Here is a 13,780-nt window from a genome sequence, read left to right as displayed (position 1 = left end):
GCCAGTGTCACTGCTCCCCTGGGAAGGGAGGCTGTAGTGACGAGCCACTGAGGTCAGGGAACACAGGGGAGTTGCTGGGAGTTTGCTAATTCCCTTCCACACAAAGGGAAATATTTTTCTCAAATTCACCCAAGGACAAACAAAGCCAGGTTAAGGGCATCTTCTGCCCCCAGAAATTATTTTATTGCCACCTTGAGCAGCAGGAGGATTGGGCCTTGACCCACTCCAGCAACATCGAGGGCACTGAAGCTAGGAAGGCCAGCCAGGAGCCTGCACTTCTGAGTCCAGTCCTGTTGCAAGAAAGGTTATTCTTGCTTTGAAAGAACAGAGCTCAACCTAAAACGGTGAGGCATGTTGCCGTGCCACTGCTCTAGTGTCTTCTTCCCTGACAGCCAGCCCTGGCAGGCTCGGGCCTTAGTGCAAGTGCTATCTCAGTTAAGGCTTGTAATCTGGAGAGCTGAGCCCCAGGGGAGCAAGCAGCCTTGCTGGGAGGAAAAAATGGAGGACAGGATGGATTTTGTGCTTATTTCTTGGCCTTCTTGCCTCCCTTTTTCTTTGTGTTCGACGTGAGGAATGTCTGGAACAAGCAGCTTTTCTGGATGCGGGTGGCAGCACAGGTCGTGGCCGTCTCCCTCACATCCCCTCGTTCTCCTGTTGCATTCAGCACCTCCTCAGTCCAGGAACAGTAGGTAAGCACAGTGTGTTTCTCCTTTGGGGGCCAAGCTTGTTTCCCTTTGTGCAGACAGCATGAAGTGCCTCTCGCTCAGCCTGGCAAGACAGCAGATGCCAGTTACTGCAAGCTTGAGGGCCTTCAGCAGGTTCTCCCTGCACATCCCTACAGAGGTATCCTTTTACATATCTCAAATCCAGTAGAACTGAGCTGCTGAACTGAGTTCGGGGCTGCTGAACTGATCCTTCCCAAAGGGACCAAAAAAGGAAATGTGCCTGAACGGGACTTTTAAGAGGTGCCAGGTCCAAAGACCTTCATGACCCTTTGAAGCTGCCCCCCTCCCCAGCTTCCCTACCTTGCAAGACAGCCTCCATCCTCTGACGGGGCCTCTGAGTAAGGCACATGCAGGTCAGAGCCTGCTTTGCCACCATGCTGAAGAAAATGCCACACTGTGTGGTTTGGATGGGCTGAGCCTGAGCCAAGAGCTTTGCTGAAAAGCAGGTTCTATCAGTAGTGCTGTGACCCAGCGAATGCTGTGAGCTGGTGGCTGTGGTGGGAAGAATCAGGCCGTGTCCACCTGCAGAAGGCTGAGGATGGATAGTCCTTGGTGGCATTGGGCAGTGATTTATTCCTTGCCCACTGCACTAGAGAGCCACATAGAGGAGGAAGGTTGGAGGAGCCAGCATTTCTGGGGCGCAGTACTCCAGGCCACCCTGGCAGATAGGAAGGAAGAATAACGACGTCATCAAAACCTGGAAGGTGAGGATGCTTAGAGTAGCTTTCAGGTCTCATCCCTACACTTTGCATTGCGGCAGTCCAGCAGCTCTTCTCCGCTTGGGTGAAAAACTGTAGGGATGTGGAAGCAATCAGGGCCTTCTCAGAGGAGGTGCTGCAGATGCTGACGTGAATCTGAGCCTGTTCAACTTCACCTGGATGTTGGTACAGTGACATGCCAAGCTGTTAAAAGCCCGCAGGTCTCAGGAGGGCTGGCAGAGAACCGAAGTGTAATTTGGACACTAGATGGAGACAGAGGGTTAAGGATTGACACAGAAGCGAAAGCCCCGTTCCCTAGCAGCAGGGTGGATATCAGATCCAGTGAGGCAAGTCATCAGCAACTAGGGTAACTGCCCCAAATCTAGGCAGCAGAAAACTGCTGAATCCGAAAGCAGGACACACGCTGGAGTACTTGAAAGATGAAGCCTCTTAAAATGAAGATATTTTTCTCTGAAAAACAAGTTGACAGTGGCTGGTATGGCCAGGGGTAGCCTGTTTACCCCCACTGCAGTGTTCAGGCTCCAAGGAATCAACAGGGGAAGCTAAAGCCCAGCACATCAGCCACATGCTTTCCTGGCCCAGGTTGTCATGGAGGGCTCCCAGGCCATCAGGAGGTCAGAACTGGCTCTTCCTCACTATTTACACCACAAGGACTATGTCAGTTAAAATATAAGTGCGTATAAATGGTTACCTGGATTTTGTACTGGGGTTTCACTTAGTTGATGCTTACTACTGCCCTGGCCTCTTTGTTTTACCAGACCTGTGCAGCCCACACAAAAGCAAAAGATGCTCTGTTAGTGCTGTGGGCTGCCCTGCCTGCAGGAGGCTGGTGCTTGTGTGGAGCAAACGCCAAGTCTGAATAAAATGAGGTGGGGGGAAATGTTCAGTTGTTTCTTAGCTCCAGATTCACCCTGTTCAGTGTCACTGATGCTCAGCTCAGGTGAGATTGTTGATAACGAGGCCTGAAGCACAGCTGGGTTCCTGCCTGCTGCTCATTTCTCATTTTTCCATCTGCTGAGCACTGTGATAAATCACACCCCACCTTTGACTCAACTCTGACTCTTTGGCTTGTGTCTCTCAGCAAAGTACTAGCCAATCTGTGAACTGTTACCTCCAAAATTGCTGCATCCAGCCCTAGGTTGCTACAAACTAGAAAGATGGTTTGATGTGTGGGCAGTAATTACGTTTGCTCTGCTTAGCCCAAACCAGCTCCCTTCTTTATCAACATGTGCCTCACCCAATCTGCGGGAGCCTCACTGTGTCTGTGTTCTGCCTGGCATGCAGTGCCTCCAGACTGGCACAGTGCTTTGCAGGGGTGGTTTAGAGTTAAGTCAGTGGATGGGGAGAAAAGGTGGTTCTTCGAGTAAGCTGCTTGCTTGTTGTTGGAATTGCGTTGCCACAGGGCTGCTTCCCACTGAAATCAGTGGAGCATTGTGATGGATGGTACACTCCAAAAACCAGCATGTGTCCCGCCAGCCAGCTGACAGGAACCTGTAGCAGCAGCAGCCTGACCTGACGGCACTATGGCAGGTTTAGGGTCGTCTCCTGCAGTACTTTGTTCTGCGAGCTAGTGCTGATTCTCATGCTCCAATACAAGCGTATTGTTATGCATCCTTAGGTACCGAGTGACCTGCGGTAGCTCAACACACTCGTTCAGGTAGGCCCGCAGCTCCCGCTTCTGCTCTTTCACTGAGGCCCGCTTGGTCTGCAGATCTTTAAGTCTTTGGCCAGTTCTTGCAAGCTCTTTTTGAGATCTCTCATCACATTGTCCTCTTTGTAAATCCAGCCCAGGAGGATTACACTAGGAAAGAAATACCACTGGAGAAGGGGAGGCATGGCGAGGCATCTGGTGGCAGAAGAAAGGCTCCTTTGCAAAGGTGTTGGTAATTTAAGACTGGACACCTCTGCTCTGGTAGAGAGAGAGATGCTCCAGAGGCCTTACCTGCCCATTCATAACCCTGCCAGGAGTCCTGCTGGTGGCAGAATCAATCAGAGCCACCAGCCAGAGCCTGGTGGATTTATCAGGCAGGGTTGGGCTCTGCTCAGTGGGCTGCCAAGAGAGAGAGATGCTCAGCTTGGACCAACACACAAATTTATTCATCACACACCGGGCCCCTCACTTCCCGCTTGAGAATGCTCACCTCATCAGAGATGGACGTAATTCTGGGGTCTTGGGAGCGTTGCCTTCAGCTGATGGAGGGCCCTCGGCCCTTGGTGGCTCCTGCTGTACCTGCTGCCTCTTGGGGCCGGGCCGCCCCTCCTCAGCGCCCCCCCTCTTCCCTGCAGCCACCTACGCCCCGCACCGGGGCCTGGGACCGGGAGCACCTCCTCGGGGCGAGGCAGGGGGCAGCGGGCGGCCCGGCCCGGGGCTCCTCTCAGGGTGGGCCTGGGCGGGCTCCCGCCTTCCGCCCGCGTCCCGCCGTTGCTAGGTGACCGCTCCGCTCACCTCCGACCCCCAGGGCGTGGCCTCAACACAGCCAATGGCAGTCCTGGCTCCTCTCCCCAGAGCCCGCCCCTTCCCGTGGCTGAGGCGTGATGTTATTAGCCCATCGCCACCGCGAGCCAATCAGCATCTCTGTCCGGTCGGAGGGGCAGCGCCGCTGCCCAATGATGAGAGCAGGAGCGGTAGGGAGGAGGAGGCGGGAATAATCCGGATCCTGCTCGAGAGGGGGGCCGGAGGGCCGGTGGTGGCGGGGCGGGGGAGGGTGCGGCGTCGTGGATTGGCTGGACTGAGGGAGGCCGGCCTGTGCCGTGAGCGGCCTGCGCCGCCGCGTCCAATGAGAGGCGGCGGGGCGGGGCCGCGCGCGCCGGTCGCTGAGGAGAGGGTGTCGCATCGGCCGCGGGCGCCGGTTCGGCTGGGCCGGCCTGTGCGGGTGCGCGGCGGCGACGGGGGGGGGCCGGGGGTCCTCAGACCTGATGGGCTGGCGGGGGCGGCCTGGCTGCGGGCTGCTGGTGAGCTGCCCCAGCGCTCCGTATGAGCCGGGAAGGGGGCGGCGGGCGGGACGTTTGCGCGGGCCGGGGGCGGCGGGGGGCCGCGGGGAGCCACGGAGGGGGATCAGGGCCTCCGCAGCGCGGTGACAGCGCGGCTCGGCGGTCCCTCTCTCCGAGGCCGCGGGAGGAGCCCGGTCCCGGCAGCGCTGTCTGCCCGCCCAGCCGTCGGAGTCCGCTTCGAAGGCTCCCGGCCCTCGGTGCTTGCCTGCGGGTGCGGGGGGCCCGGCCCGGGGCCCGAGCTCGGCAGCGGCGCGGCCGGCCCGTTGCGGTGGGAGGTGCGGCCTCCACCGTGACTCCTGCCTGCCGTCGCCACGGCCTGCACGGAGAGAGACGGGGGAGCGACAGCCGCGTGGCAGCACGGCTGTGGAGCGTCCCTGTGACGTTGTCCAGGGCCTGCCTGGCTTTTCCTCACCTTTTACAGAAATCCGTGACCTTGTGACAGTGGCATCACCCATTAAAAAAGCCACCGGGAGCTTCATGTGTGCAGACTCAAAGTGGCCTCTTTTTGTCCCTCTTTCCCCTCCCCACCTGAAGTCAAGGCATTTTGGCATGGCTGGGGAAAGAGCCATGTGTGACGGTGACACTTAGCACCATGCCCGCTCCAGATGCATCACGCCTGCCTGCTTCTTGTGCTGAGCGGTCAGGAGTTTGTCCAGAAGCACTTTCTTTTGCTTACGAGCTGTGCACTGACTGGAATAGGCGGCCCAGACCTGACTTTCTGAATTTAACTTTTGCATAAATATTGCCATTGACTCTAGCGTCCTGTGCTGCTTTTTGAAAGCAAGTAACTAGATCCTTTTTTGAACTGTGGTCTCTAGAGATGGGTACACATACCTTTATATTCTTATGTCCAGAAGACATCCCTGATGGAAGACTTTCTGGGGACAGTTTTTGACATAACTGTTTTACGAGCGGAACTGAAAAAAGCGTTATTTAAAGTTTGTGGAGTAGGAGCCTCTGAAGGGACAGGATGGCTGTGAGCATGGATGATGACGTTCCCCTCATCCTCACCCTGGACGAAGGTGGAAGCAGCGCCTCAGCCCCTCTTGATGACCTGGATCGGGAGGAGCTGCCTAACGAAAGTAAGATCACTTTGTCATTGTTTCCTGCCCACTGTGATAGCCTTGCTTGTTTTTCTCTTTGCAGTGGCTGTTCTTTCTTGTGCTTGCCAGGACCTGGAACTCTCAGAGCTCTCATTCAGTGTCCCAGTGGCTGCCTGAGAAAATCAGATCAGGAAGTTGCTTATTGTGTTGCTTGTTTACTCACAGCACCCGTGCTATGCTCAGGGGGTGGAGGACGCTGAGAGGACGGGTCCTACCGATGCTCTTTCTAACACACATTTTTTGTGGTTTCCATGTAATAACCTGTGATTTGTTGTCCTTAAGCTCAACTATCCTTTCCTGTACGTTGGGCCAGAGCGTCTCCTTTTCTTGGCACTGACCTGCTGTGCTGTAGCACTGGTCTGAACTGTCAGGTGCAGCGGCTGCAACTACCTCACGTAGTATTTTCCTAGTGCCATAAAGTATCTGTCCTTTGCAACTGTTGTTTTGCCTATTTCTAGGTTACATTCTGATTTTTGCAATAGGGAAAGCGATACGTGTTGATAAATGCCTTTAACATCTTTATTGTATTCTTATCAAGGAACCTGAAGTAATTTTAGACAATGTATTCACACTCATGTTAGCCTAGGGTATTTAGTGGGACAGAGCTAGCCTCTGAGCATTGGGAGGGGGAAAAGTCACCATCTCTTAGAAGCATTGCTTTCCGGTATATCTTCATTAAAGCCATTGCCCTGCAGTAGGTGAGGTTGGAGCAGCAGATGTGTTTGAGCATGTTCGGTGAGTTTCCATGTTATACCACACTGAATGTATTAGAGCAGTTTGTTCAACAGAATCCCGTTGGACTTCAATTGACATTGCAGGTGTATGCACAGGTCTTGTGATCATGTTCAAGCCCTTCTGTCACAAGCTTAACATTTGTAACAAATAAATTGTTTCCTGGCCTGGCATCCCTTTTTTCTATGTTATACCTCTATTCCATACTGCCTCTGTGAGTCTGTGATTTGATTTCTCTCTTGCGATCAAATGGATTCCCTTAATTTTCTCCTTCTGTGACTTCCTGGGCCAGTAGCTAATTTCTGATAATCAAGATTCTTCCTGCCTCTTCCTCCTCCTCTCCCACCTCTGGCATATGCATCCCTGACCAAATTGCCCAGTTGACTTCCTCTGAGCTGTGCTGCATCATTGCTCTATTGCATCTGTTTCTCTTAAAGTTTAGCTCTCTAAGTTAAATAGAGGAGAGAATGCTTCATCTGTCCACTGGTGTATTTATAGGCTTTCTTGTGACTAACTTTAATCACTCTTCTCTCATCTTTTTCTTCCACTCGCCTCCCATCCCTTTAAAGAAGTTGTGTGAGGTTTATAATTTGGGTAGAGCTAACATGGCTGTGTTAAAAGCACAAGCATGAGAATGATTGTATTAATAAATAAAACTATTCCACAATCTGCTTCTCTTGAAATACAGGGAGATTGTTTAGGGACCAATTTCGTGCTTCTTAGAAGATTGCTGTGTGGTTTTTGAGAATTCATTTCCTGGAATTCTTTGAATGAAGTGTCTCTTGGTATTGAAGAACCCTTATTTTGCTATGTCTTTTAATCACTGTTAAAGCTGAATTTGCTGAAAAAATATAAAGCTTATTCGGTGCAAGTGATACTGAATGATACGGAGCCTTCTGAAGTCAGTGGGTACTGCAGGGGCGGGATGAAAGATTAGAAGAGGAAGGCTGGCATAAACAACTTGAAAGGCACATTTATCTCTGAGAAGCGGGAAGCTTAAATTAGTGAGCAGACTAATGCCATCGTTTGCAAAAGTAAGCTTGCTTAAAAAACAGAACATGTAGTCCAGCTTTCCTCCTTGCTTGCAAAGAAAACCGACTGTGAAATGCAGGAAAGTTGTGTCTCGTGGAGGCTGTGAGGAATTCAAATGTTTCCTCTCCGCTTGGCCTCCACTTCTCAGCTGAGGACTGAAATGACGTTAACAAACTGTATAGTTTCACGTTTTTCTTCAGAGGCTTGTCTCTTTCCGGCAAAAAGAGTATGAAAAGTCCTTTTCAGGATAGGGAAAGCCTGCCAGGGTGATGATGAGGGCATGGAGACAGGGAAAATCAGGATGCTGTTGCTTTCTGGTTTTGTCTTCCTTATGCCTAAACTCTCATAACAGAATATTCAGCCAGAATTTGGAGGAACAGCTCACTTGTTACTGTGCCTGTCCATCGACACCTAGGAATTTGGTGGCAGGTGACACAAAGAACACAAAGCTTCTATTTAAGTGTGTCCCCAGACGCCAGCTGGGACTGTTTGCAGTGAAGGACCCATCATTCTCTTCCCAGGTGACACCGAGGGAAAGACAAAGTGGGTGTAACAGCCCTTATGTTAAATCATGTGTCTGAGGTTGATAATAATTAAGTTGCACTCTTGTCCTGTGTTGCTGTGTCAATGAACCTCTCTAAATTTTCATCCATATTCTAGCCTGTCAGAACAGTCTCACTAACTGCTGTGTTATCAGTGGGATTTCAGTAGCTCAGAACTCATGGGTTTTTTTAAAATACTTGATCCATGACGTAGCTTTGTTACAGCCAGGTCCTTAGATAAATGTATTTGTAGTTTTGGACTCTTGGTGTTAATTGTCTGGAAATACAAGTTACTGTGTTGAAATAAGTGGTAACAGGGTTTTCTGAAAGCAAGTGTGTTGCAGATATAAAAAGAAAGGACTAAAGTGCAAAAGGGTATTCCTTTCTGAACGTTGCAGAAGAGTCCTCTTCTGGGTAAGTGAATGTCTTGGGGTTAGAATAAAAGAAAGCTAAATGAGAAAACTGTGTGGAAAATTACATTCTTAAAGAAAATGTACCGGCTGCAAAAATTAATCACCCTAATCGTAAAGCTTTTAAGCACTAATGGGAGAAAAATACCTTGCACGGGGGAGGAATTAAAATTCTGCCTTCCTTGGCTTTGCTGGGATACATGTCTTTTGGGGACCTTCCATATACAGCCACAGGTGAAAGGTCAGAATCCTGCAAAGTGATGGAATTCAGGCCACATCCAGAAAAATGTGGTCCCCTGTGGTACGATGGTTTTCTGTCTACAACATGTAGGACCTGTGGTACTGGGTAATTTTTCTTTCAAGCTCCAACAGCTGAAGGAGACAGAAGTGCTTTCGTCACTTGAATCCACGCTAATGTAATATGATGCTGCCCTTCCCTAGTACATCTTATCTGAGAATCTCCGAGTGCTGTACACGCTCTAATTAAGCTTCCCAGCACCTGTCTGAGGTGAATGACTAACTGAATTTCATGTAGAAGGGAAGAAACAGGGATGCAATCCTTGCATGACCTTTCCCAAAATCACCTACTGAAACGTGAGGGTAACAGGGGTGTGAGCGATTTCCCTTCCTTTGGCCCAACACCTGGGAAGCAGCATTTGAACAAGGTTCTCAAAATATCTCGAAGCGAGAGGTATATTTTCCTGTATACAAAGGTAGTGTGGATAGCCTTGAAACTCTAGGACAGTGTCTCTCCTTGAGCTGATGGGAACTATAAGCAATACATGCATGCATATTGATTTATCCTGTATTAGATCAGATACAAGAGTCTCCGTTGCTCCTGCATGGAAATTGCTGTAGCTTCAAGTGGAGTTTCAGTTGTGTTCAGAGCAGAAAGTACAGCTCAAAGTGTTGTACAGGGAACAATATGATATTGTAATGTCTGTTTTCTCCCACATAATGGATTATGGCAAGTGGAATAAGTCATCTTTAAACTCTGGGTTTTTACAAGAAAGCAACAGCGTCTGCTATTGAGGTAAAAATGAATTATTGTTTATGTGTGGGGAGTGGGGGAGCAACTGCAACAGTGAAGTGCGATGTTTTCTAGAAGGATTGTTGGAAATGGGAAGTTAAAACTTTGAATGTTGAGGTTTTCAGCTGAGGCCTTTGCAATCTCATTTTCTGCTGCCTGAAGAGTAAAATTGTCAGGAAAAACCAGAGCCAGCCGTGGCCTTTTATGCTAGATGCGAGATTGTTGGCCGCGCGTGCCCCCGTGCCTGTGCACTGCTGTGAAGGAGCAGCTGGCCCAAAGCACGGTAAAGAAAATGACATCTCACTGTTGGTGAGTTGCTGCGCCCAAGTTGGAAGGGCTGCCCCAGTGTGTTGGTGAGGAATGTGCTGGGGGGTGACTTGGCTTCTGGGACTGTGGGTTGTGCCTGTAACACAGGGAGTGGTTGTGCTGGGCTTGCTGGAACTGCTGGGGGAGGGCCTCTTGCCTCCTTCTGCACCTCGGCCCCGCTCCTTGCTGAGATGTATGAAGAGGCTTTCAGCAAAAGCTGTTCTTTTGTCATAGGCGGATGCAAACTCACGTGCTGGTCCTAAACACAGAGTCTAATTACAGCTTTAATAGATGTTATGTATAACAACTCATCTTTTTCTAAAAAAAAAAAATAATTTACTAATCCACAGGTAGGCGTATGTTTTTGGCGTTGCCCAGGACTGGGGGCAGTTAATGTTGTTCTTTAGAGGCATAGGAACTGCCTGGATTTTGATGCATTCGTAACAGTTATCGTTCTCTTTCCGTGTTAGATCTGGTTCAGAACATGTTTGTATCAGCAGTGAGAGAAAATAAGTCTGCTCACATAGTCCTCAGCTTCAGCTCATCTGGTCAATGAGTCTCTGCTTTTTTAACATCTCTGTTGCCTTCTTCCTACTGCCACTTCCCTTAGTTCCATCCGTGGATGAAAGAGATTTCCAGGTGTAAAACAAGTGTACGTTTTCTGATGGGCTGAGGGAGCAGAGAATAAATACCTGACCTTTGGGGGAGTGCTGCAACCACACAAACTCTTGGTAGCTGTGCTTTGTGAGGAACCACCTTAATTGCTGTGAAAGCATTCTGGCTCTGCTACCTTTGAAGGAAAATAAGTGTTTTAAATGACAGCCATCTAGTAGATTTAATAAATCCTTCAGGATCTGTAGTTTTTGATCCTTGTGTGTAAGTAAGGATTTCAAGATGGTTATTTGGACTTGGGCAACCCGTTATGAAATGCTGTAGCTAATTGGTGTGAAGAAACAGGGGACAAGGGAACAAACAAATGCTTGAGATGGACCTGGCAGATCCCGAGATCTCTGACAGCCAGCCTCTTAAACAGCCTTTTGGATTATCTGGTGGCTTTCTGGGATGCTACGCAGGATATTTTCTCACATCATGGCTCCTAGTTCTACCAATTTGCCTTTAATTAGTTCCAGTAGCAGTGCTTCCACTGCCACGTTTAGAGTGAAGCATGGCCAGAGCACAGGACTGGGATCTCATTTTCGGAAGCAATCTAGTTCTGCTGTAGAAGGCACTCCTCCTCGTACCTGGGGTAAGTCAGTAACATCACTGTGGTTAACATGTCTCATCTGTAAAGCGCAGATTACACCTTTTGTGGAGGTGGACAGGTAGGCTTCATTACTTTGTTATAAGGAGGTGCTGTTTTGCATTGCTGTGCATGATTTGCGGTTTTTTTTTAGTATGTACCTGCTTAAAATTTATATAGAGAGGGTTTTTTCTGAAGCACAAGTGGTAGTTTGGTGTTGGATTGTTGTTTATGCCTCTGAAAGTCTCATTTTCTCCAACCTAACAGCCTTGCATTTTGCAACTTCTGCCAGTGCTCTCTAATCCTTTCCTGGCCTAGATGACTTATAATGAATGTTTTAAGCAAGCAAAGCGAAGCAAAACTGCCTCTGAGATGAGTGAGGGGTGAAAATCTTGGAAAGGGAAATGAACACCCAAAATATAAGGAGATTATTGTTTTCTCCTTCAGTACAATTCGTTTCCCTGGGTGATGAGCTCTGTAAACTCAGAGGAAGGAGGTAAATGCTGCTTTTTAGGAGATGGGGGATAACTTTTGATATGATGTTTAGAAAAAGTAGAAAATATGTTTCTGCTTTTTAACTTCCAAAATGCATCATCCTCTGGAATCTCATTTATTTTGAGAATTCAGGTTTTAGAGGCGGGACCAAACTGCCTTGGCTGTGCCTAAGTACGTGCCGTACTGACAGGGTAGAGCGATACCTTTGATTCAAGAGAACAGCGCTGTGTTGTCCAGAACTCACAAAAGCATTTCTATTGAGACATTGTCAATGTGACACTGTAAATGTGGTACCTATAGAAGAAAACCACAAGCATACTAAAGTACCAGGAGGTATTGCGGGCTGCAGTTATCTTGTGTATTTATTTTTTGAGCCTGCCTTGTTTTCTTAGCCCTGCAGGAGATCGGTTGCACAAATGCACACATTGGTGTGTTTCACAGTAGGATGCTTTGTCAAACAGAATCTCTGCACTGTTGACTCTTTGGCGCAGTAAAAAAAAAAAAATCCCAGTGATTTCATCTTGAATGCCCCATGCTGTTCAAATCTGAGCAAGTAAAAGCGTATACAAGGTAAAGAAGACTTGGGTTAGTGTTCCATTATCCTGGAGTCAAATGTTTCTTTCTCCTTTGTCCTCTCCTGGAACACAAGTGATGGATATCATCTTTCTTGCATAATCACTGTAAATTAGGGAGGATGCTGAAGAGTGGGGCAAGGAGTCTGGAAGCTTCTTCTCACTTCCTTCTGTGAAGCCAGGAGTAATGACCGTGATGCTTTGAGGGAGAGAACCCATTCCCTTGGTGTGTCTCTTCTGTAGCACGTGGCTCACATCATTGTGATGTGGGAGCAGAAGAACAGGCTAGGCTAAGTGTTTTCTCCCCAACCTGGTGGCTTTAGTTGGAAAATGTGGGGGTAAGGGCACATGCTATGGCATCGGAGGGCTCCGCTTTTTGAACAGGTGTCCTGGAACTATAAAAGATGTTAAAGAGTTTGAAAGTGTTCAAGCTGCAATTCTAAATCGACAACTTTCCAGCTCTAACCGGTCACTCCTCAGCCACCGCAGCTGACTTGGGAACATTTGGCTCAGGAAGCGGAACAACAGTTGGAAACAAATAGTGATTAGTTTTTTCATGGCTTCCCAGGGAACGCATCAGTTTGTTCGTTTTCCCCCTCATTTTTGGTGATTCCTGTGGATTTTTAAGGCACTGTAGATGCAGGATGTTCAGTTTAGCCAAGCTTGCTTACTGGCAGATTAAAATGAGCAAAGGCTGAGCACGCTGAGTTCACTCATCATAACCAATATGATGCTTCTCAGAACTTCCTTTGCCCTTGGTATCTTCACCGAGGAATCCTGCCTGCTGCCGTCAGCCCCCCTGCGTTGAAATCCCATTTTACCCATTTGAATGCTGTAAGAAGTGCTGTATAAACTAAACAGGAGCATCTGTGAAGTGGTTAGAGTTGTTGTTGATTGCCTTTTCCTTATTGCCTTCAGGGGATTTAAGCTTGAATTTGCTGGAAGTCGAATTTATGAGCCAGAACGCTCCATTTCTGATCCTTAAGCTGGGAAAAGTGCAATGAATTTGATAGGTCTTTCTCTTGCCTCCAGTGTCTCTGGCTTTTGATCCGGACCTTGCAGGGCTCTCCCCATGTCTTTAACATAATCCCTTTTTGCATGTTGAGAGGATGCTGATTTTACGTGACTTCTTTCTTTATGAAGAGGTGTAGGAGCAGCTTTAGGACTTCATCCATCTGCTTCTAGTGAGCAGTTGAGCAGGAAGCTCAGGCACCTGTACTGCTGATCTTTTCATCTGGGAGACAGGCAGAAAAGTAGTGTTTGTGTTGATCCACCACAGTACTGCATGGTTGGTGAGAGATCCTGAGGATGACGAGAGGAGACTGCTGTGATTTGAATCATAGTGTGGGGGTTTGAAGCTTGTATCCAATGCTGGTTTTATAATCACGATCTGGTAGAGTCTGTTTGGAGCAAAGGCTTTTCTTTTCCTGCTTATGTGTGGGAATAAAATTTAGGATGTATCTCTCTGCACAGCCGCGTGAAACCCTCTGATTCTCTTGGGCTGGACACCTGAGCTACTCTTACATGTTCTATATGACTGCCTAGCCCATGGGTGGGTGTATATATTGTCATCTGGGAACGTCTGATCATCTGTATTTTATTCAAACTGCAACTGTTTTTCTGAGAATACTTTCACTATTCTCAACAGATTTGGGAAAGTTTATTGTACAAAAGTAATGGTAGCCTGCTGAAAGATTTCACTAGAATGCACAAATATGTTCCTGCTCTTCGTTAACTAAATGAAGAAGTGCCTGTAGAATTAAGACTAAGTGATCAATCCTGCAAGTGGGAGCACTGAAAACTCCCCAGGGTCAAATTGTACTGGTGAGTTGGCTATGTCATTTACAGGATAATCAGACGTGGGAGGAGGAAGGCAGGGATGC

The 13,780-nt window shown here is 48.5% G+C and overlaps 1 protein-coding gene and 1 long non-coding RNA gene across 10 annotated transcripts in view; one reads left to right on the top strand and one right to left on the bottom strand.

Annotated features, from left to right (window-relative positions):
• Positions 1 to 457: 457 nt before the first annotated feature.
• Positions 458 to 13,780, top strand: part of TPCN1 (two pore segment channel 1) — a 53,111-nt gene continuing 39,788 nt past the window's right edge. For 2 of the 9 annotated variants that reach the window (XM_037390333.1, XM_037389918.1), the window contains exons 1-2: positions 579 to 689; positions 4,553 to 5,517. In XM_037390333.1, coding sequence (XP_037246230.1) covers positions 5,422 to 5,517 — 96 coding nt within the window. In that variant the 5' untranslated portion in view covers positions 579 to 689; positions 4,553 to 5,421. Of the gene's footprint in view, positions 690 to 4,268; positions 4,318 to 4,377; positions 4,397 to 4,552; positions 5,518 to 10,779; positions 10,837 to 13,780 lie in introns of those variants that run through there. The other 7 variants (XM_037390252.1, XM_037389834.1, XM_037390174.1 and 4 more) reach the window with 6 other exon arrangements.
• Positions 684 to 3,940, bottom strand: LOC119149938. The gene is made up of 3 exons (XR_005104896.1): positions 3,586 to 3,940; positions 3,387 to 3,494; positions 684 to 3,245 (listed from the first exon to the last, which is right to left on the bottom strand). It is a non-coding gene; the product is annotated as an uncharacterized LOC119149938 (long non-coding RNA).

This window comes from Falco rusticolus, chromosome 1, assembly GCF_015220075.1.
Source record: "Falco rusticolus isolate bFalRus1 chromosome 1, bFalRus1.pri, whole genome shotgun sequence".
NCBI classification, from domain to species: Eukaryota; Metazoa; Chordata; class Aves; order Falconiformes; family Falconidae; genus Falco; species Falco rusticolus.
Note: the sequence above shows the minus strand (reverse complement) of the source record. Positions and strands in the feature narration are given on the sequence as shown.